A 21,615-nucleotide genomic window follows, 5' to 3' on the forward strand; every position below is an offset into this window, starting at 1 on the left:
CTTGCCTGGGCTGTATCAGTTACCTTCTTTCGTCCAAGGATAACTTAATTCCTGATTCGATCTTTTAGAGAAATACCGAACCTAGCCCCCTCCATGGCAATCTGATAATTGCACTCAAACAAGTTATAAGTTGCAATTAACCACATTAATTCAGTGTGAATTAAATATTTTAAATATCTTCTAAAGTTTTGTTCCAAGACTTGATATTTTTTAACTTCGTAGTGACAATTTAAAATGTCTTATACTAAGTTTATGTAGTTCTAGTATCGAAAGAAAATAAGTAGTAATTACTATATTCCATCAACGCGGTTATTACTGTGACAATTACCGAAATAAAAACTTAAAATAAAAAAGAAGAAAAAATATTATCAACAGTTGTGTGGAACAAATTGCTGCTTGAAATAACACCGCCGTTGTGATTTTTTTTTTTTGTCTATTTCATCTGAAATTAATAAATTAATGAAAAATACAATACCCTGCGATCAAAATTGTACATCGACCTTTGGAAAGAGACAATCGTCTAATTACGGCTTCGTAGACCGTTATCTCTGTCTCACGTCCAACAAAACGTCACATAGGTAGTGTGGGACAGAGACAATGCCGAAATCAGCCGATTGTCTCTTTACAAAGGTCGATATTTATCGGTGGGTACTATAAAATTATTTATAAAATGCAAGACGTATTGCCAACAGTAAAAGGACAGATAAATAAACAACTCACGCATTTGTCGAGTCCAGCCGTCAATCGTTGTCGTATGCCGAACGCCATTTTATTCGGTCAACTCTGGCAACCCTGCTTGTAGCCGATTAAAGCACCCCATTATTCACGTCTAGCAATTTAACGGTGTTCGTGTGATCGATACCAATTACGGGGATTAAACGTTCGAACCAATTTACTTTCAGTAATGTATAAATCGAAAGAAAAATTAAGACTGTAAATAAAGGGCAGCCCGACCGGCTATGGTATCTCGGTATATATTGCTAACATCTGTTCACCCTTATTTCTATTCGTTGTCATAAAGTAATTACACAGAAATATGTCATATTATTTATGCTGACGATTTTAATTCGCAAAACACTCTGAGTTACAGTTGATATTTTTATATCGATCGCCTTGCTCTTTTCGACCTTTTGTGCGATAATATAAAAGCCTTGTAGATTAAGTGGTTGTAACATTGGAATGTTTGTTATTGTGTGTATTTTGTATTAACACGATGTAAATTGGCGATTCAATGTTTTAATTTCGGTTAGAACTTCAAAATGAACATATCTAACTATTCTAACTGAACGATGAAAATTTATAAGAAACTATGATTAACTATCATCAAGGCTGTCTGTTTTCTTTTATTAAATAGTTTGCAACTTTTATAGTGTACGTAGATTAGGTTTGCAAACGAGAAGCCGTCTATATGAGTGATTTATTCTCGACGTAAAGTTTCAACAAATTTTATTTCAAAATCATCTCAATATTAAGTAACTTAAATAATTTGGAAATATATACTTTCTTATTTTATCCCTATATATACATACATAACGATCAGCGTATATTTTAAGAAGTCTAGGGATAGTACAATAACAGCCCTCATTCATCATCATAATAACATAGACGCCGACTATTAACTATTGGTCTTACTTAGAGAATGCAACATTGACAGATCCAATCGAATGTAGCATGCAGAGCCGAAGCTCCTGAGGATTCCATAAAGCTTCGCTACTTATAAAAGAGGTTAAACCTAAGAGCCATCTGCGCATTGCTTCTGGAAACACGTCACCATCATTATGTCTGTTGGCAAACGCCTACTGCAAGGCAATAATAACATAAGGCCTTTCTCAAAGATAGCTACTATGACCGGTTTTATAGCATACTCATAGTTCATTGTTTCAGCCCATAGACGTCCACTGCAAGGCTCAACCCTCCCTTAAAGATATCTATGGTCTTAAAGAACGCAAAGAAGCTGCTGACCATCCTCTGAAAACTATTTTTTCAATTGCGGAAATTGTACAAGATTGTATCGGGAATTGAACCTGCGACCATCGTCTCATTTCTATACGTTATAAGCATTTTATTGCTAAGTATTTTTGTAATCAAGTTTTTGTCTATCTATATAAATAGGTCCAGATTTCATCTTCAGTGCTCGATCTCAAACTTGGCAAAGTAATGGCCAATTGTTAAGAATATTTCTCCGCGGAAACAAAAAAATGTAAGAAAAATCAGTTAGTAATTAGTGTATAAAATATATATGGCATGTGACCAAGAGTTAAGAATGACAGAGTTTATTATTGAATAAAAACTATTAACCCTTAATTAGGCGCATGGGGTCAGGGCCGCTTGAAATTCAAAAAATAATGGCTTACAGTCTTCAGAGCGTACTAACGCTCTTTCTAGCTTCCTAACTCCCCCCGGGGTATGCAAATTAGTCGCATCCAGAACATTAAGTCCTACGCACACATCGCTGTCCTTTAGAGAGCTGACCCCATGCGCCTAGTTACGTCCCATTTTTTGGCGAAGGTAAGTTTTTACTTTTGTAATTTTTTTGTGTTTATATTAGTATATTGTTTACTATTTATCTTTGTATGTGTGTATTTTGATACGGTATGATTTCTTTATGTATTTTGAGTTTTTTTCTATGCTTTTTTTTTTTTTGAATTGAAATGCCTAACGACAAACAAGTATTCCAACGGCTGGATGAAGTGCTTGATGAAGAGCAAGATGTTGCTGGTTCGAATTCGCAAGACGAAACTTTAAACGATGCTGTCATTGATAGTGCTCATAATTTAGAAAGCGAAATTGAGGAGTCTGCACATATCCGTATCTGTGTCAACGGAAGATAATTATTTTTTATCTCGACATACTCAGAGGAATGGCCCGAAAGTGAAATGTTGTAAAGTACCACCATCGAACGCAGTAAGGACCCGAGCACAAAACATTATTTTACATTTACCTGGAGTATAAACATATCTGGCATCAACGCATTTGTCATACACAAAGCGAATACTGAGAAGACTTTGACATACACAAGACGGATTTTCTTGAAGGAAATAGCTGCGGCACTTGTGGAAGATCACCAAAAACGTCGCATACAACTACGTGCTGTACCAGCGACAAGAAAAAAACGGCTCCATGAAGTTTATAATGTGAACAAGGCGGTTTATCAATCGACAGCTAAGCGCGGGCGCTGTTCATCGTGTCCTAGAAAGGACGACAAAAAAGTGCCAACAAAATGTTTCAAGTGTCGTAAATTTATTTGTCAGCAACACTTAAGGTTTTACTGCGTCGGATGCAGAACAGAGGATTCCGCTGATGAGGCTGAATAAACTTTATTTCTTAAGTTGATCTCGGCTATGCCAAAAAAAATAGTTTAAAGAGAGGTTTACTGTTTTTGTCTTTTTTTAAATATTTTTAATGTCATAGTAAGTATTTGTTTTTTAAAGTTAAGTATATTAAAGAACTATATTAATTACTATAGAAATCCATTAAGTGTTATTCCTTTTTGATACTCCTTTCCCAATGTTTTTTTGGGGTCATGTAAGACCCCATGCGCCTAATTGAGTGATTTTCTTAATGCGCCTAATTAAGGGTTAAAAATGTTCCATAAATAGGGACACCTGAACAGAGATAAGATAGTGTTATCTCTGTTCAGGTGTCCCTATTTATGGAACATTTTTAATAGTTTTTATTCAATTAAAAAAACTCTGTCATTCTTAACGCAGCGTAACGGAATTGACCTCATTAGCCTCATAATAAAATTCCTAGTTGAATAAAACAAAAAGTATGAGGCCTCGAAGATACCGCGTGCATAAAAACCGGTGTCTCGGCTTCGGTAACTATTTTCATTCATGTTTATGTCTAGCGACTCCCCGAGCGATGCGTTCAGTTTTATTGACAACATAAATAGTGCCACGTAGCGGTACCATAGGGTATAAACTTGAAGAATTGGCCTTACATATTTAAGTGACTTCGTCCACCTCTGAATGTTTATTGCTGCCAGTGTTATTTCCCATTTTATATTACTACTAGCTGATCCCGCAAACGTTGTTTTGCAAAAAAAATATTTTTAATTTTCAATTTAAAAATAAGAGTTGATCGTAGAGGGGTGAAAATTTAGGGTTGTATGTATTTTTATATGTTGTATTATAAAAAAATAAAAATAAAAAATTTCGTCAAAAAAATAGAAAAATTTTTTTAAGGGTGAACAACCCTTATCACTTAGGGGTATGAAAAATAGATAGTAGCCGATTCTCAGACCTACTAATTACGCATATAAAATTTGGTAAAAATCGGTCAAGCCGTTTCAGAGGAGTTCAAGTTCGAACACCGTGACACAAGAATTTTATATTATTACTATACAAACAAATTAAATTTCAATAGAATTTATATCAGTTTTATTGTTCGTAGTTTTTTTTCTGAAATAAATTTATAATTAAATATGGTACTATGTACCGTCATCTATAACAGCGTAATTTTTACCTGTATTTTTTTAATTGTTTTAAATGTTTTGTATATACAGTCATCAGTTACAGATTGAAAAGCTTTAAGAGTTTTTTTTACTATTCATATGTAAGTTAAAATCAATGAAGGTTGTATATCTATTTTCAGTAATCCTGTATGAAGTCTTTCTGAAAGTCAATTGAAAAATGACAGGCTATTTACTTCTGGTGTTATAAAGTCAGCGCTATTTACATAGAGACTCGAATTTCGACCAGTCTTCTCACACTATCATTACTTTATTTAATACTTATAAACTATTTTTATTAACTATTGATTTGAGTAGGGTGTACTTACGTATTATTAACAGCAAAGGAACTATAGATTTGCCCTTTTACAACTATAAATTCTTCGACTAAACATCCTGCATTAAGCAAACTTTATCGGACTTTAATTTTTTTTAAATTAAGTCATGTTTGGTTTTTGAAGATTAAGGGTCTAAAATATAAAAAGGCCTAAGATATCATATTTTCTTGTAGTTATATTAATTTTGTGTAATTTTGAGATTGACGTCTTAGTGAGATTTTTTTTAAAAAATATTATAATTGTGTCAGTTCTATACTTTGTTATATCTGTTATATTGGTTTATAAGAGTGTGTTTATGGTGGCCCGTATGAATTTTGTTCTATTTTTTTTTAATGTTGAGAATTTTTTTTAGATAAAATAGGATTTAATTAATTGATTTTGTAATATGAAGTGTTTACATTAACGGAATACACGAGTGTAAAGGCTTGTTTTGTAGGAGTTTCTGGAAAACGGCTCACGCAAAACTCGTTACAAGCAATCAAATTATGCAAAACAAAGATCCAGTAACTAAGTCGTTCGAACGCGTTCCAATTTCAAACACAGCATGCACTCACACACCCGAATTCCAGAATCAGTATTCAAATCGTCCCACGTAACGGCAATTATCTCAACTGTTGTAACTCGGCGTCATATCGAAGACATTTTCAGCGAACTATTTGCATTGGGGTCTAATAGCTACTTCGGTCTGTAGGCACGTACGGGATTCCTTGTAAATTGGCGTCGTTTGAGATCTTAATTAATCCTCTTCAGTTTTTAGACCGACGTTTCACGGACGGCAACCGAGCCTTTGGACTTCTTCCTTAACTATCTTAATTACATTGTATAAAATTTAATGCAGGCTTTTGCGTTCAATTTAATTTATCTATTTTAATATAACTTGGACGCCAATTAGTCGCAACAAACTTCACATATTTGTCTTGCTATTTATATTAAATTTTTAAGATATCATATTTCTTTCAAACTTACTTATTTGATAACTATTTATTTGAAGTTCCATCTTTATTTAATTATGATCACTTTCACTATCACATTTAAAATGAGTATCAAATGGATCCCACAACAATCTAGTCGAGTTCGATCGAGTTTCTTGTGGGAAATCTTGAAATTACACGTTTGGAAGTATTGTAACTTTACATCGAAGGATTTCATTTTAAAGAGCTAAATTTGATTCTAGCTATTAAAAAACTAGACTCCTCTGACATAGCTCAATTGCCATACTAAGTCATCATCATCATAATTTAATCCTTAATAAACTCACGTTACATTATACGCACTTATTTCGTAAAATTATACATACTTCAATAATGTCAAGTTGTTAAACCAATTTATTTTATTATTCGAAGTAATAAATAAATGTTCGCAGAATTTCCGTTGACAACGTCTTCTGATTTAGAAGCCGCCGCGGAACTTCAACGACTTGTGTGGCGCCTAGCTACGGAATATATGTAAATTGAAAATATTCCGCATACATCGACTTCATATATAAAGCATGGAAACTAAATTTACTCGAACAATTCGGTTAAATGCGTTAGATTTTTAAAATAAAAGAATGGGTTTTTCCCAATGGACAAAATAAAATTTTGTTATCAAATTACCTTAGTTTTTATAAGATTTTTCAAAACGGTAATGTCTATTTCCAAGGAATGTATATAATAATAACTTGGTGGTCCCAAAATAAAATCAATTTTTTTTTAAATTATTAGTGTAAAACCTCGTCGTCGTTTCAGCACATAAAAGCCTACTGTACAGCATAGGACTCCCCCAAAAATATATGTATGGGGATATATCATAATCGCCACGCTTGGATGCGATCGCCAACCCGCCTGGCGATCGCATCGTATTATGAAACGCAGAGCATGCTGCTGCCCATTCTCTGGAAACTTATTCCTGAGCTGTGCCAGTCAGATAGAACTAAAACGCAAAGTGTAAATAACATAAGTTTGAATTCCTAGAATCGAACTTGCGATCTACGACCGCAAGTAACAGTCCGCTACCCCAGGGCTACCAACGCTCAACTTGGTTAGAATGTTGTTACTTTATTAGTGTTTATAGTTTGCGTGTACTAGAGCAGCAGCCTATTTCTGGAAAATTGTACTTCAGTCAGTTTATCCACATTCATCGACGTTCACTATCGGTGACAACAATGAGAAAATCTAATCAAAATTGCATCCTTATCAGTTAAAACATCATTACATTGATGTTAAACACGTACGCTAGCCCAGCGGTAAGGAACTGTGACTTGCGTTCGTAGGTCGCAGATTTGTTTCCCAGGATACAATCTTATACAATTCACAGTTTGCGCATTAATTATATAGGATTGTCACTGCTCACAAACAAGTTTCCAGAGGATGGGCAGCAACGTCCACTGCGTACCACAACACTGCGATCGCCAACCCGTCTCCCAGGTGTGGCGATTATGGTAAACCCTCCCATAGGTATCTTTGGGGGAGACCTATGTCTTGCAACAGCCTATGTGATGAAACGATGACGACGCTGTCTTTAGCATTATTATTTATTAATATATTGGACCGCGAAAGGCTGGTAGCTAACTTCATTAATTTATACTATTTTTATGTAAACATAAAAACGCATTTCAACTTTTTCAAGAGTATTTTAAAACATTATGCAGTATGATTTCTTATAGGTATTAATGCTTGGGCTTAATAAATGCTTGCTTAATAAATTTAAAGGGGTTTTATACATATTTCTCTTTTACACATATTTCCTATGCTATATTTTTTTTATTTATATTTTATAATCACTTTATTTATTGTTATTTATATAACGCAATTATTGATAGCAAATGAGCTAACATTCACTTGTTTAAAACCTTTACATCTATAAACAATCATTCTGTATAAATAATACAAGAACAGTAAAATAAAGCGTACATGAACGAATATATTTGACTAAATCTATTATGATCGTAATTGTCCTGAATTTAAACAAATCGTATCGTCGCCGAAACTGGAAAGATACCAATGAATTTGGCGTGGGTTTATCTTGCCTCTCAGACAAAACGTTGAACTCAATACGCGCTTCCGGCGGTGTTGCCAAGTGTAGTGGGCCCCCCCTGAAAAGGGGACAAGAGGCGTGCCATCAGTAACGAATGCCTAGTCTTGGCAGGGACGCCTCTTGGCGAACGCCTGGCAACTCCGAGTCACGGATCCGTTCTTATTCCTTTAGTTGGACGCACATATGCTCTGATCACCCTACATTCGTCAGATGAATGGGGGGAAAAATTGGGTTATGACATTGTTTTCGTTCCGCGACGCGTAGAAAGTCGTTTATGAAGGCAATTGATCGTATTCTTATGGTTGTGTTTTTATTAAGACGCGTATTCTTCGAAAATTTTATCTCTTTTATATTCGATGATATAATTCGTGTCGTATAAATTTTATTGGCACCAATTTGCAAAGTTTCTTATACGATATTTTTGGTTTGGGATTGACGTCATCAAATTGCTCTTGTTTTGTTATTAATGAATAAATCTTTTAATTTATTAATATTATTATCATCTTCCTAGTCGTTTACTTATGACTAAGCCTCATCAGCAGTAAACATCAGCTTCGTCACCTTTTTTATATTGTTGTAATGAAATAGGCGTTTGTCTTCCATCACACCTGAAGGTTGTATACGCCTATCAAAAAGAAACTTGTTCACTCTACTCTTATAGGCTCCAGAGTTCAACTCATCATAAAAAATAGACCCAGGCAGGTCGTTCCAAATCTTGGCGACTCTTACCAAAAACGAGCTGTCAAACCGTTTAGTTCGACTTTTGGGTATGTCAACAACGTATGGATGAAACTTTTCCCTGCGCCTTATAGCCCGATAAAGGAATGGAGATGGCTCAATCAGTTCGAAAAGAGCCTTTGAGCACTCTCCAAAGTATATCCTTTAAAAACCTATAAACTAGCAACTCGACGACGATGCTCAGGGGTGTGTAGTCTACTATTTGAGAGCTTTTCGTTGTTAATTAACCTACGGGCTTTTCGGTCAACTGAGTCCAAAGCTTTTGCCTAGACTTTTCTGTCTGCTAAAAGTTTAATACCGCCGTGTATAGTAACATTGCAGGCTTGTTTCACTGTGACAGTTCAGCGAGATGGTGACCGTCGCCCAAACCTTTCACCCCCTATTTCCAGCCACTATAAACCCCTGTGTATCCTCCGTGTAATGTGGTCAAGTAGTTGAGAATTATAATGAAGTAAACTGTATATGTACGATGATCTTGGGTACATCCTGTGAATCAAGCTCTAAGAACCCAGTTTCATTAATCTAGAATCAAATTGGACTCCCGTTTAATGGCATACTTAAACAATATAATACATACGAGGGTTCCAAATTCACCTTAACTTGTGCCTTTATTGTACAGAAGAAATGCCTGACAGCAGTTTTAAGCGCAGGATCCTTGGAATCTTGTAATCCTATATTTAGAAAATAGAAATTATTTACATTAGCTGGAATTTACATTATGGAAATATGTGAATTTGAGAGAGAGATATATATTACAGCATTAGTGAACAAACAACAATGTGATGTCCATTATTATATATAATAAAATACCATTGCATATAAAGAATCTACCACACAGACTATTTTAACATAATTTAAGGATATGGTTAGTAGATTAATTCTACTATACTGTTAAGGATTTTTAAGATGATATTGAATAGAATAAATACGTAATGTATGTTAGTAGTTATAAGCAGAATTGTTTTGACACAGTTATAATACCTAGTTAATTTTGCATGCCGATACTGGCTAAACACGTGATACTTATGTTTAAAAAATTGTAACAACCTTTTAAACATGTTTACGCAAAATATTTCATTTTATTTCATTGTTATAATAATTTTCACAATGATTTTAATACATGCAATGCTTCATTAATATTTTTAAACTAAATTTAATACGTAGTAATTAGTAAAGATTACACGGGAGTGAATGTAATCATATATAGTTGCCCATAAAAGAAACGAGTGAATTAAAAAAACAAGTTTAATCTTCTTAATAAACGAAATCGTTGATTATTAATGACAGTGGAATTTTTGTAAACGGTTTTCTCAAGAACATCGCACATTCTAAGTTGACATACACTTAAAAGAGATGAGTTATTCGTATAATATTTTAACGGGCCCGTTGTACAAATACCATTTAAAGCTATACAAAGCCCGCCTACTAAAACTTGATCCGTACAAGAAGCCGTCGAACGTTTTACCTATAAGAGGATGAAACATGTTTTGTTGTTTGTTCTGTTGTTAGCCGCCGTCCGTCTAATGGGTCCGGGGGCAGCATCGTCTCCGGTAGCTGGTCGGGATCTCCTTTATCTTTTATGCTAACTATGAACAATAATACGAAGGCGAACGGAGGCCATGTATGATCGCGATGTTGACCACCAGTGAGACTTCTTATTTATTCATAATGATTTCGCTTTGTAAAACAGTTCGTGTGTACGTTTGTACAATTTTTTACATACAGGGAGATTGAAAATAGGTATACATACTTTAACCCTTCAATGCATGATGTAAAACTGCAACATACTACTTAAACGTAAAATTATTACTACACTTAAGAGTAAATGCAAAGTGTTGTGTATCTGCAACATAAGATTTTTTAAAAAGTGAGTATAAAAAATATTATAAGCATATTTTTTTTCTATTTTCCCCGCATTTTAGTGTACTTATCTGCAATATAAATATTTTTTTAAAAGTATAAATAAGTGTCATGCATTTAAGGGTTAAAGAGGTGAAACTATATCATATCTGTAAGCAAATTCGACGCATTCAACCCTTTCAAGCCTATGATTCTTTTTTTATATTGAAATGAGTGAGGCCAATAATTTAAGGCAATCCAAAGTCAGAGACAGTTCTTCAACAATAATTAATTATAATATGTAGTAATCCTAATTTAAAAAAAGCTTTTTCTTACTAAATTATCATTACGTTATTTTTTTTTCTAAGAGTTTTTAATATTGGATAGGGTTACCATAGTTAAATAATAGCTAATGAGCTATACATTCAATCCTTTAAAGCCTTTACGCGTGTAAGCAATCATTCTGTATATAAATTTAAATGAATCGGCAATTGTGTTGACTTATTTTTTTTTCATATTTTTGTTAAAGAAGTCAAAAGTTATTGAAATTAAAGTTGCATGTAAAGTGGTAAAAAAACGCTTTTCTACAAAATTGCGTAATTTATAAAAACTGCCAATGGCTGTCAAAAATTTCACGTCAAATAAAAAAAGCGTGTTAGGTTGTAATTGATCGATAAATCGAATAATATTGAAGAATAGAAAACTTATTTTAGTAAACAATCGTTATCAATTCATAGTCGTGTTCAAAAAAATATCAAAATTGAAGCTATATTTATTCAACTTGGCATTTAAATGCACCTTTGAATCGTTTGAATTATTTTAACATTATAATTAGTAAACTACAGGCGGCTCGGAATGTTGATCTGATGAAAACTGGGGACTCTGCAACAATGTTTGATTTTATTTGTATCATAATATCATTTATGTTTCTAAATTGCCACACTAATCCATACGTTTTGATAAAATAAAAACTCTTAAATGCTATAATAAGATTTATTTAATAACTGTCTGCGCGTTGCCATGCCGCCAGTATAATAGTGGCGCCATCTGTTGGCAATTAGAAATATTAACTTAGAAACCTTTGTGGGCTCACGAACAACAACTTTGCTAAACATCATCACATGATCTAATGCATAGTTTACTGTTCTATAAAGGACATACAAAAAATCATTTTTAGGTATATTATGAGATGTACTTTTAATTTTAGGTTTAAAAATATAAGACATCTTGTGTAACGTTGTTATATATGCGTACAATAAAATTTAGGTGTTACGAGTTTATTTTTATTACTTGTATATATGTTTGTCACAATTTTTTATGCAAATATTTAAATTGTAGCACATGATTAATATGTTATTTAAGATGTATTTAGAAGTCATCAGAATACCACGTTTCTAAATCAAATTAAACTGTGAAAAAATTAAATCAGTTCTATAAATGGAGAGCTAGCTTGCAGATTAAGAATTCATCCGACAAGAGGATAGACCGTTATCGATAGAGCTCGCAATAATTCACGTGAGAAAACCGACAGAATGGGTTCGTTAAGAGGCTGAAGGGCCCTCGACCATATTGTGCTGATGTCAGGTCTTCCATGACAGCATTGAAGTGGCCACCGAAGCGCCAAAATGTTAATGAGACATCTTACGATCGTTGATGGTCATTGATCAGCTGTCCGACGTTTTACTTGCGTATATTAATGAACACACAAAGCATTCTTTAGATTACATGTAGATTTTATGAAACAATTTATAATACGTCTTGATTGATTGATCGACGAATATTATTCATTTAAACATTAAACATTTTATAGTAACGGAATAAATACATATCATTTTAATAAATGTATTCACGAGACAGTTCTTAATATCTAATATATAAAATTCTCATGTCACGGTGTTCGAACTTGAACTCCTCTGAAACGGCTTGACTGATTTTTACCAAATTTAATATGCATATTCAGTAGGTCTGAGAATCGGCTACTATCTATCTTCTATACCCCTAAGTGATAAAGGTTGTTCACGCTTAAATTTTTATTTTTATTTTTTTAACGAAATTTTTTGCTTTTATTTTTTTATGATACAGCATACAAGAATACATACAACCATAAATTTTCACCCCTCTACGATCAACACTTATTTTTTATTTGTAAATTAAAATATCTTTTTTTTTTTTGGCAAAACAACGTTTGCGGGATCAGCTAGTTTTTATATTTTTTTTACAATATGTATGACAGCTAGTATCTTAAAACTTTGTGTAGGTTTATAAAGATATTACATTCTTCCGAATCAGTTTGACTGCCATGGAAAACGCGATTAAACAGTAATTAGAATTCAGGTCCGCGCGAATGGATTGTCGGCAAGTGTAGCAAAGGTGCGAAGTGTCTTCAATCTATGTAACTTTATATCTTACATTTACATACTTATGTATACCCATATAGACACACATATATTTCATTTTTTTATATATTTTTTGTGTGATTTTATATTGGATTTATGTGGGAGATCGAGAAAATAAATGACAATGATTTTTTTTGTTTTGTAACGGTGTTTGACGTTTATTGAACTAAAACATTTCATTCAACACAGAATTTATATTATGAATTATTTTTCTTTAATATTTATTTCCTCATTACCTTTTATACATTTGGAAACGACATCAGAAGCTATTTATCACGCCATATATATGGCATCTTGCCTTTGTGGATGGCGATGGTGGTGTTTTTCAAAAAAAGGTGATATCTTGTTGAAGAATAAAAGACCAATTATATGAGGCATGTGTACAAGTCGTTTTCAAGGGTCATTACGAATCGCCTCAAATGCAGGTTTGATGATTACAACTCTTCTGAAGAACACGGTTTCCGTAAAGATTTTGACACCATAGACCATACAGAAGACTGAAGAATATAGTAACCTACTTTGCTTGGCATTTTTGGACTATGACAGATCCTTTGTTTCGGTCAAGACTTGGGCCGTGGAATTCAAAATCCTGCTCAAGGGTAAATAACTTACCAAGTGTCCGGAACTGTATTTACAGAGACGAAAACGTCTTGTGTTGATGGATATAATTTACTGTTGAAAATTATTTATTTGTGCTTCAAATTTATCTTTAAAACTAATTAAATAACAATATTTATTAATTATCCTTATACGGGGTGTATCTATATGTTATAAGAAATTCTCTTGTACGCGTTCGTTAAGATCTTTGACTATAAAGCATTACGTTGTAAGCTGGTACGAACTGGTCGCGCCCGGAGACTTGTCCGGATACGTTTGACCCTTTGACCTTGCGATCTCATGCACCTACAAGCCTTACGTATGCACAATTGAATACATGCGTACACTACGTAGATCCAATAATTACTTTAAATGCGTTTTAAAGTATATTTAGGGCAAATGTTTGTGTGTAAATATTGAGTAACTAAAAGATGATAAGAAGTAAAATGTTCTCTTATAAAATTTGTTATTTTTTTTCAACGCGAATAGTAATTTTTGTAACGGCTACAGATCGTTGAATAAAGCTATAGATTTTTAATTTATTTATTCTAATCATCATTTTCATCATGCCAGCCGTGAGATTCCCAGTGTTTTTTGCTTTTTCTCTGATATTGTTAGTGCTGTTAGCCCTAAGGCTTATACAGCTTCATCGGTACTGAGTTCACGGAACGGAAGGGTCCCTGAACTAGATAGACGCCCACTGCAAGACATAGGTCTCCTCAAAGATCGCCACGAAGACCGGTCTTGCGTTGACCGCATCCAATAACTTCACGCGACCTTTGCAATGTTGTCGGATCTAGTATTGATAGTAGGATCGAGTACTAATCGGCCCCAACGACCATCGGTTCCATGAGCGATTTGCCCCGTACAATTCAGATGAGCAACTCTTCGAGCTACGACAGTAATCTTGGTTTTTCTGCGGACCTGGACATTTCTGATTCGATCACGCAGCGGAACTCCCATTTACTCTCTCGGTATTATTAAATTTTACCTTATGTCTAGAACCATAATTAGGCGCTACCAGCGAGATGGTTGCATGTACCAGCTCTTTGCTAACGAATCAACCGTGTTATGTATCAACCAAAGCACCGAGGCTTGAAGCAGCAAAAGTCTAGGCTTTAATATCAACAACCTATTCTTCTCATTTAGCAAAATACTAGGTCTTATATTACAACAGGTATATTCTGGGGTTTTTAAAATACTAAATGGTTGAATTATTTTATAGACATTACATTTAGGAACGTATATTAAAATAAGTTCAATGATCTGTAACAAAAAAAAAACTACCGGTACGTAGATTCGTGATGGAAACATGGCGTAGAAGTTAAAAACCATCCGTCCAATTTGAAACGATAAAAAATAAATTAAAATAACAGAGTCCGAAGCGCTGATGATATCGATACAGGCCGCGTCCATTGTGATCCGGACGTGGTAGTCTCTAATTGCGGCTTCTTTGTTATTCAAAATGAGGTGTTAGATCTTTTATTAAATAATAAGTAGTTTAATTCACCCACAAGATCGATACGTTTAACATTCGATAAGAAAGTGGTTAGCTGATGCGATGTCTTTTTAAAAGTGATGGGTTTTATTTGTACCCATACTAACGGATGCATAGTGCTGTTACTAAAAAATAAATAGGTGTACTATAAAAATTGTTCTTCAAATTTAAACTTTTTTCTTTTTACTTTAATAGGTGATTTGTTATATATATAAAAACTTTATCGGGGTGAATCTATAGCTTATTTATAAGTAAAAATATTAAAGCCTTTGCACCTATTTCAAATGATTCTGTGTAATCGCTTTCAAATATGTTACATTAATTTATTTTTTCGACCGGAATGCGAGAGATCAATAACTTCTGGCAGTGCAAAGTCCACGGGTACAAATGTTAAACAATAAATAATTTTATAATGTAGTAAATTAAATTTAGAAACTTACTGTCATTATATATATTATCATTACGTTATTCATTATTTCTGAAACCTTTTTAGGTTTGGTGTACCATACATTATATTTCTACTTGGCAAGTACAACTTCGATTTAAAGTTCGAAGCGTTGAAAGCGCTAAGTCGAAACCTATATATGGTAACTAATCTGACTTTCTTTTAGGAGCACCTGTCCGAGCTGTTACCTTGACAATTAAACCGGATTGGTGAACAGCCAAGTTCTTAACTCGCTTAAACAGACGCCAAAGTCTCCAAAGGAGGATCTCACCACGAACTGTCTGTGTATTTATATATATATACACGCCAAAGATGTACGTTTTATTACACTCCTATGTAATGTCTTTAAGAAATTTACCAAACAAAAACTTAACGTAAAAAATGTCTTGAGTTATAATATAGTTTTAAGTCATAATAAATCTTAGGAGTGAATTGCTCTACTATTGTATCTACAAAATTATGAATGTAATAGTGATCACAAAAATTCCCATCTGAGTGACTTTTCGGTTATTGACAGAACAGAACGCTTTTTGAAATCTTCTAGCTTTAAGTTAAATTTTAGTTTTTTTTTTTTTAATCAAGCTCGTCTTATTGCATAAGTAATTAATTATTTCTTTGCCTATATTAAAAACTTTTCATTTTGTTTACAGATAAAAAGAAGAACATTGCGTATGGCCGAAAGAAAAAACGATAGTCCAAGAACAGCGTCATCGCACGCTATTTGGGCAGTTAATAATGCTTGGAATAAAGGGATCGGTATTATTAGGAAAGAATTGCCAAATTTCAAATTGACAGAAGATACAAAATATTTCAAACCGAATGAACAAAATGTTCCAAATGATAATAAAGGATTCAATAAGGATATTTCGACATCAGAAGAAAGTCATATTAATGAAGACGACGTTATAGCAAACGAAGTGAAGCCTGTTGTAAACGATGATAAAGAAGATGAGGAAATCAGAAAGAACGTATGGAGCGACGTTGATGACGAACTATACATAGCCAATATAATAAAAGTGAGAACTTCTAAAGAAGATAAGCGAGTGAAACGTGATACTAGTGCCCACATAAGTGTTAGTGATAGCAGCGAAAGGGTTGTGAATAGTGCTAAGTTAGATAAATACGAAATGTGGGAGCTGGAGCCGACGGACTTGACGGAGTGTGACTGTCTGGGGCCACCTCCGGAGTTCCTATTGCCACCCCCTCCGCGACCTCCCTTCCTGCAGGCCGAGTACTACTGCGGAGAGGATCCCATTCCAGATCTTGAGACGTGCGACACTGAACCAGTGAGTTTATTATACTTTATTTCTCTTTTATCTAGAACATTCGAAATACTCGCCATTTAAATGAGCGTAATCTTTACAGAGTTTATTTTGTACGAATTGCCGTGTAGTTTCCATTGCTGAAATACAAGTTTCCTTTTAGAGGGAGTGATGTAATCCACTATATAAGAGCAGTGCCGACACTCTAGGCGTTAAAGTTTTCCGAGATAACTGCTTACGAAATTCTTTGGACTATTCTCTCTTAAACTCTCTATTAAACTCTTAAATGACAATGCTAAGTAATACTCAAGTTACAAGCTAAGCCACGGTCTCTTCCCATAGGCTCATGCGTCAAAGACCATCCGCCTAAAAGATCCAAGATCTTTAAGGCTCTGTCTAATTTGTAGTAGAGATGGGTTTTCCAATCAAACAACACATATATCCCTTGTTAAACCAATTCTGTTTTCCAAAATTAATGTTTAGATTTTATTTCACTAATAATAAATACTTTATTTCATTTATAATGATTACTTAGTCGTGCTAGACTATATTAAGATCCCTAACGCTGAGGAGCTTTATATTCCAGCACTGGCCACATTTAAAAAAAGATCGATTTAATTGATAAATGTCAATATGATTAAAAGTCCAATCTATTCGAAATAAAAATTACGTGTTCACCCATTTAATGAATAAAAAAAGGTTCATTAAGCATTTAATCCATGTGATTGTATGGAGCGATAAGTTAATATTTCTTACATCGGTCACAGATAAAATACGTCAGGTATGCGGGGTGCGTTAACTTTTTTTTTTAAATAGTCAGGTAACCGGAACGGGCGATTCGTAACATAAACATTTCCTTTGTTTTCGAAAACATTTCAAAAGGCCCCCCTGCAACCTGATGAATCAACCGAAGCCGTCGTTATCTATAAACGTTTCACGTTTTGTTCTAAAAATGGTAATGAATAAACATCCACGTTGGTTCTTATCGTGCTCAGTAAATATTTGATATATGCGGGCCTTAATGAAGCCGTGGCAGCGACAATGCTCACTTATCTTTCCATCTCTAACCTTTTTACGAGTTTATAAAGCGACTCCTTTCCTCTGCTATTTGTTTGTACGTAGCCGCTTCCATGAATTGACGGGACATTTGGAGTAACGGTCATCTTAAATTTTAGTGTGCACATGTAATGTTAACATTGATAGAAGTTATCTTTACAGTAAACACAGTGGTTGCTTAACAGCCGTAGAATGCTGTAAATTTGAAAAGCTCATATCTCTCTGTATGCTCTATACGTTAGTCTTACGTTTTAAGATTGCTCGGTAAATAACATATACACTATAATACGCATCACAAGATAAAGTTTATTAAACTCAGAACTATGTAAACGTCGTCATATTTATTTATAAGAGCTCTCTTAATGATACAAGAGTCGTTATTTCTTTAATTATATTTATTTAAGTATAGTACACATGTTTATGTTTTGCTTTACCTGATTTTAAATATTGTAAACATAGACTGTCAATATACTTACTACACTCACACTTGTACAATTTGCTACCTCGATCATCATCGTTCAACTAGTACACGATCGAGCCGGTAAATTTTATTAAGTTTGTGGACTCTTCAGTTCAGCAAACTCAATTCAGATGAAGTCGCAAAGGTTTCCTGAGTTATCACCAACTACATCATCAGAAACAATGCAACTGTCGACATGTTAAATGATCAAAAACTGACTATATAACAAAACAAAAATATTATGGCTCTCTTTAAACCGCTTTCTAAGGAATCGACAGGCTTTCTAAGGAATCGACAGGGACAGATGGTCGAGAATAATTACTAAAAAAATGTAATATATTTATACATGGCTACTTTAAAATGTGTGAAAATAAAAGTTTAACTTTTTCTTGATGAAATCTAAATATATCATTATCTGAATTATAGTCAAATTTTGGTTTTCTTACATTAATAATATTATCAAACACTGCTTCCATATTATAGTTTATGAAATTCATTTTTGTTCCTATCCAACATTCATATAAGTGTAAACAGGAATAGTTTAATGAATCATACAAACGACAGATGTAGCCTTAGCTGTCGTGTAAAACACAGTATTCGTTTTGAACAAAAAACTTGTCAATTTTATAGATAGGATACGGTATTCACTCTGCAGTCGTTGCATGCGGTATTAGCTACAAAGTCAATAATATATCCTATCTTTAGAATTGCCGCAAATTTTATTTACTTTTCTATTTATTTATTGGAATTGAAATAATTATTTAATGGAATCATACCAAGTATTTGATTAATGACAGTACAAAATTAGAATAACTCATTTAAATGTCCATTTGAGTATATTTTCAAAATAACACAAAATTAAATAAGAGAAAGTCATACTGTATTTGATTTCTAAACAATTCCAAAACTCATATTAACTATTGAACGGAACTACAGTCTTGTGGACTTCTTGTAATGCACTTTCTTTGACTTGTGAGTTTCTTCTTCTAATGTACCCTTTAAATGTTCGCGGTCATGTCCCATACTGTTCTAGTGTGGACCCTCTTCCTGTATGACGTAATACATATCGCACAAAGATTTTCATTATAAAATTAGCTCACACGAGAAATAAATACTTGATTCTCAAAGAGCAATCGATGAAGATTTATTCGTTGTATCAAGACAAAGATACAAAAAGAGTTGAGGTTGAATCTACTCGGGTTTTTTCCTGAGAAACATTAAAACTCATCGGATCTTCAAGGTTGATATCACAAATATTTAAGCGTAAAATGGTATTCAAACCAATTAGCATTAATTCTACGAAATAAAAACCATAATCATTAATGTCTCAATTTCGGCTTCTATAAACGTCGTATAGATTTTTTTAGGCATTCATAATTTACTTGATATAGAACGATTTGCGGTTAGAGCTTTGATTAAGACGTTACGAGGCGTCGACATTAACGAGATACAAAATGAATGAAACACCCAGTGCTAATAAGAAGATCGTTCACGGTAGGTGTTCCGATGACTCGGTCGGCGTTCGTCACACTTCCAAGAAAGGTTTACACGAGGTGTCTTATTAACATTTTGTTTTTTACTTCTACAATCGAAATTTAAATTGTTTGCTATCTCAACTTAATTTTTCCAGTTAACCTTTTATTTTGCATTGTCGAAGTTATTACCGTACAGTTTAAAATAAATTACTTATCTTTTATTACTTCACTAAGCACATATTTATTTATTTGAAAAACTTTTTGCGGCGAACTTAATGCTGACAGCATTCTCTACCAATTAACCGTTAGGTCATGCAGATATATATTAATAAATGTAGTAGAAACATACTAATATAATAAAATAAAAAATATTAAATAAAAGATTCAAATTGAGACACCTTATGTAAATATACCAATGACTACTACTTACTATACTTATATATAAATATACCATAATATTTATTTTTAAATATCTACATATACTATCTAAATAAATATAAATAAATTATAAAATTCAATTATCGTGATGACTCTGTCAGCTTGTAGCAACAGCTTTCGAACCTTCGCTTAAAATGCGCACCGATTCCTGATCATCCTTATATCGAGCGGGAGTGCGTTACAGAGAAGAATAGATTGTATTGCGAAGGAGTGAGTAAAGCCAGTATTACGGGAGGAACTTTTAAGTATACGATTGCTGGTGAAGCGAAAGATTTTGTTGTTTGCACTGGCTACAAATTGGAATTGAAGTGTTAAATAGGCAGGAGAAGTGGGATTAAAGAGTAGAGAGAAAAGTGTAGTTAGTATAATAACGGCGCTGTCGGATAGGCGTCCATTTTAGCTGAGAATAGTAGTAAGATGTATCGTCGATTTTGCGGAGTAGTTAATTTGAAGGCGATCAAGTTTGTTGAGGTCTGCATTCAGATGAAAAATGCACACATCACCTTAGCCAATTATATATTTACAGTATATTTTAAATTTATTAAAATTCTCCTTCCTTACTGCACGGTAAACATGCTAGGGAAATACGTGGTATTTTTTTTTTTTCCTCCAAGCAAAATTTATGCCTTATCTCATCTTAAATGGGCTTAAAATTCTAAGAAGCAGGTGTTCAAATACTTATCTTTACTTCATATTCAATGAATATTTATTAAACGACCTTTCAACTTATTACTGCAGAGGCCGTTAGGGTGCTTTGTTAACAGTTGAAGTAAATTAAAAGCCCTAATAAGCCCCGAGAACTCTTGAACAATGCCACCCTCGAGCGCAGTTAGAACGATCAACTACACGCTTTAAAAGTGCCGGAGATAAGGAACGTTACATTACTAATTCGTGTTAAGATGCCCTTACGTAAGACAATGAGACTTGTTTGTGGGGCGCCTATAATTGTTTGGGATGACGACGCAAGATCGTCTGTTCAAAATGTGCATAAATTTCTACGGACGCATTCCTTTATGCTTTTTTTTTTGGTCTGTCATATCGTTAGGTGGTTGAAAAAATGACGAGGAGGGGTCATGTATAAGCGATTGTCTTTTGTTTCATGCCTTAACTTTTTTTTTCAATTTCTATTGAAATAAATCGATATGCTTTATAAAACAACTTAAAATCGATTTTCTAATTCGTTTTTTAAATATCTACTGTATATATAGGTATATATAATCTCAAGCAGCCTTTCACTACCTTAAAAGAGGTTTTAGGTTAATTGCCCTCTGCACCTATTCCCGTCGAATTGCAAAATTTAAAAAAATACACCTCATGTTAAGAATTTTAGTCGCATTTATGCTGTTAGTGACATCATCACCGCCTAGATTATTCTATGACGCATCTTCCTATGTATGGATAGCATAGATTAACTAACTGGTTCTTCTACATGTATTTACAAAATTCAGTGAAATATAGGGGCGTTTCCTCTACACATGCCACGGATTGATGATGGAATAGATCTTTGTATAGGCGGTGTATTTAAAAAAAATATATACTTAATTTATGTGACATATATGACATATAAAATACTACACAGATAAAAATTGATGTCTTTGATGAAAT

At 33.6% G+C, this 21,615-nt stretch overlaps 1 protein-coding gene across 2 annotated transcripts in view; it reads left to right on the forward strand.

The window, feature by feature from the left end:
- Positions 1-21,615, forward strand: part of pxb — a 187,458-nt gene that overhangs the window by 129,214 nt on the left and 36,629 nt on the right. For both annotated transcript variants that reach the window (XM_068763041.1, XM_068763042.1), the window contains one exon: positions 15,970-16,605. In XM_068763041.1, coding sequence (XP_068619142.1) covers positions 15,991-16,605 — 615 coding nt within the window. In that variant the 5' untranslated portion in view covers positions 15,970-15,990. The remainder of the gene's footprint in view (positions 1-15,969; positions 16,606-21,615) is intronic.

This window comes from Battus philenor, unplaced genomic scaffold (assembly GCF_028537555.1).
Source record: "Battus philenor isolate CCGP_79_NKW_IND1 unplaced genomic scaffold, ilBatPhil1.0.hap1 SCAF_17, whole genome shotgun sequence".
NCBI classification, from domain to species: Eukaryota; Metazoa; Arthropoda; class Insecta; order Lepidoptera; family Papilionidae; genus Battus; species Battus philenor.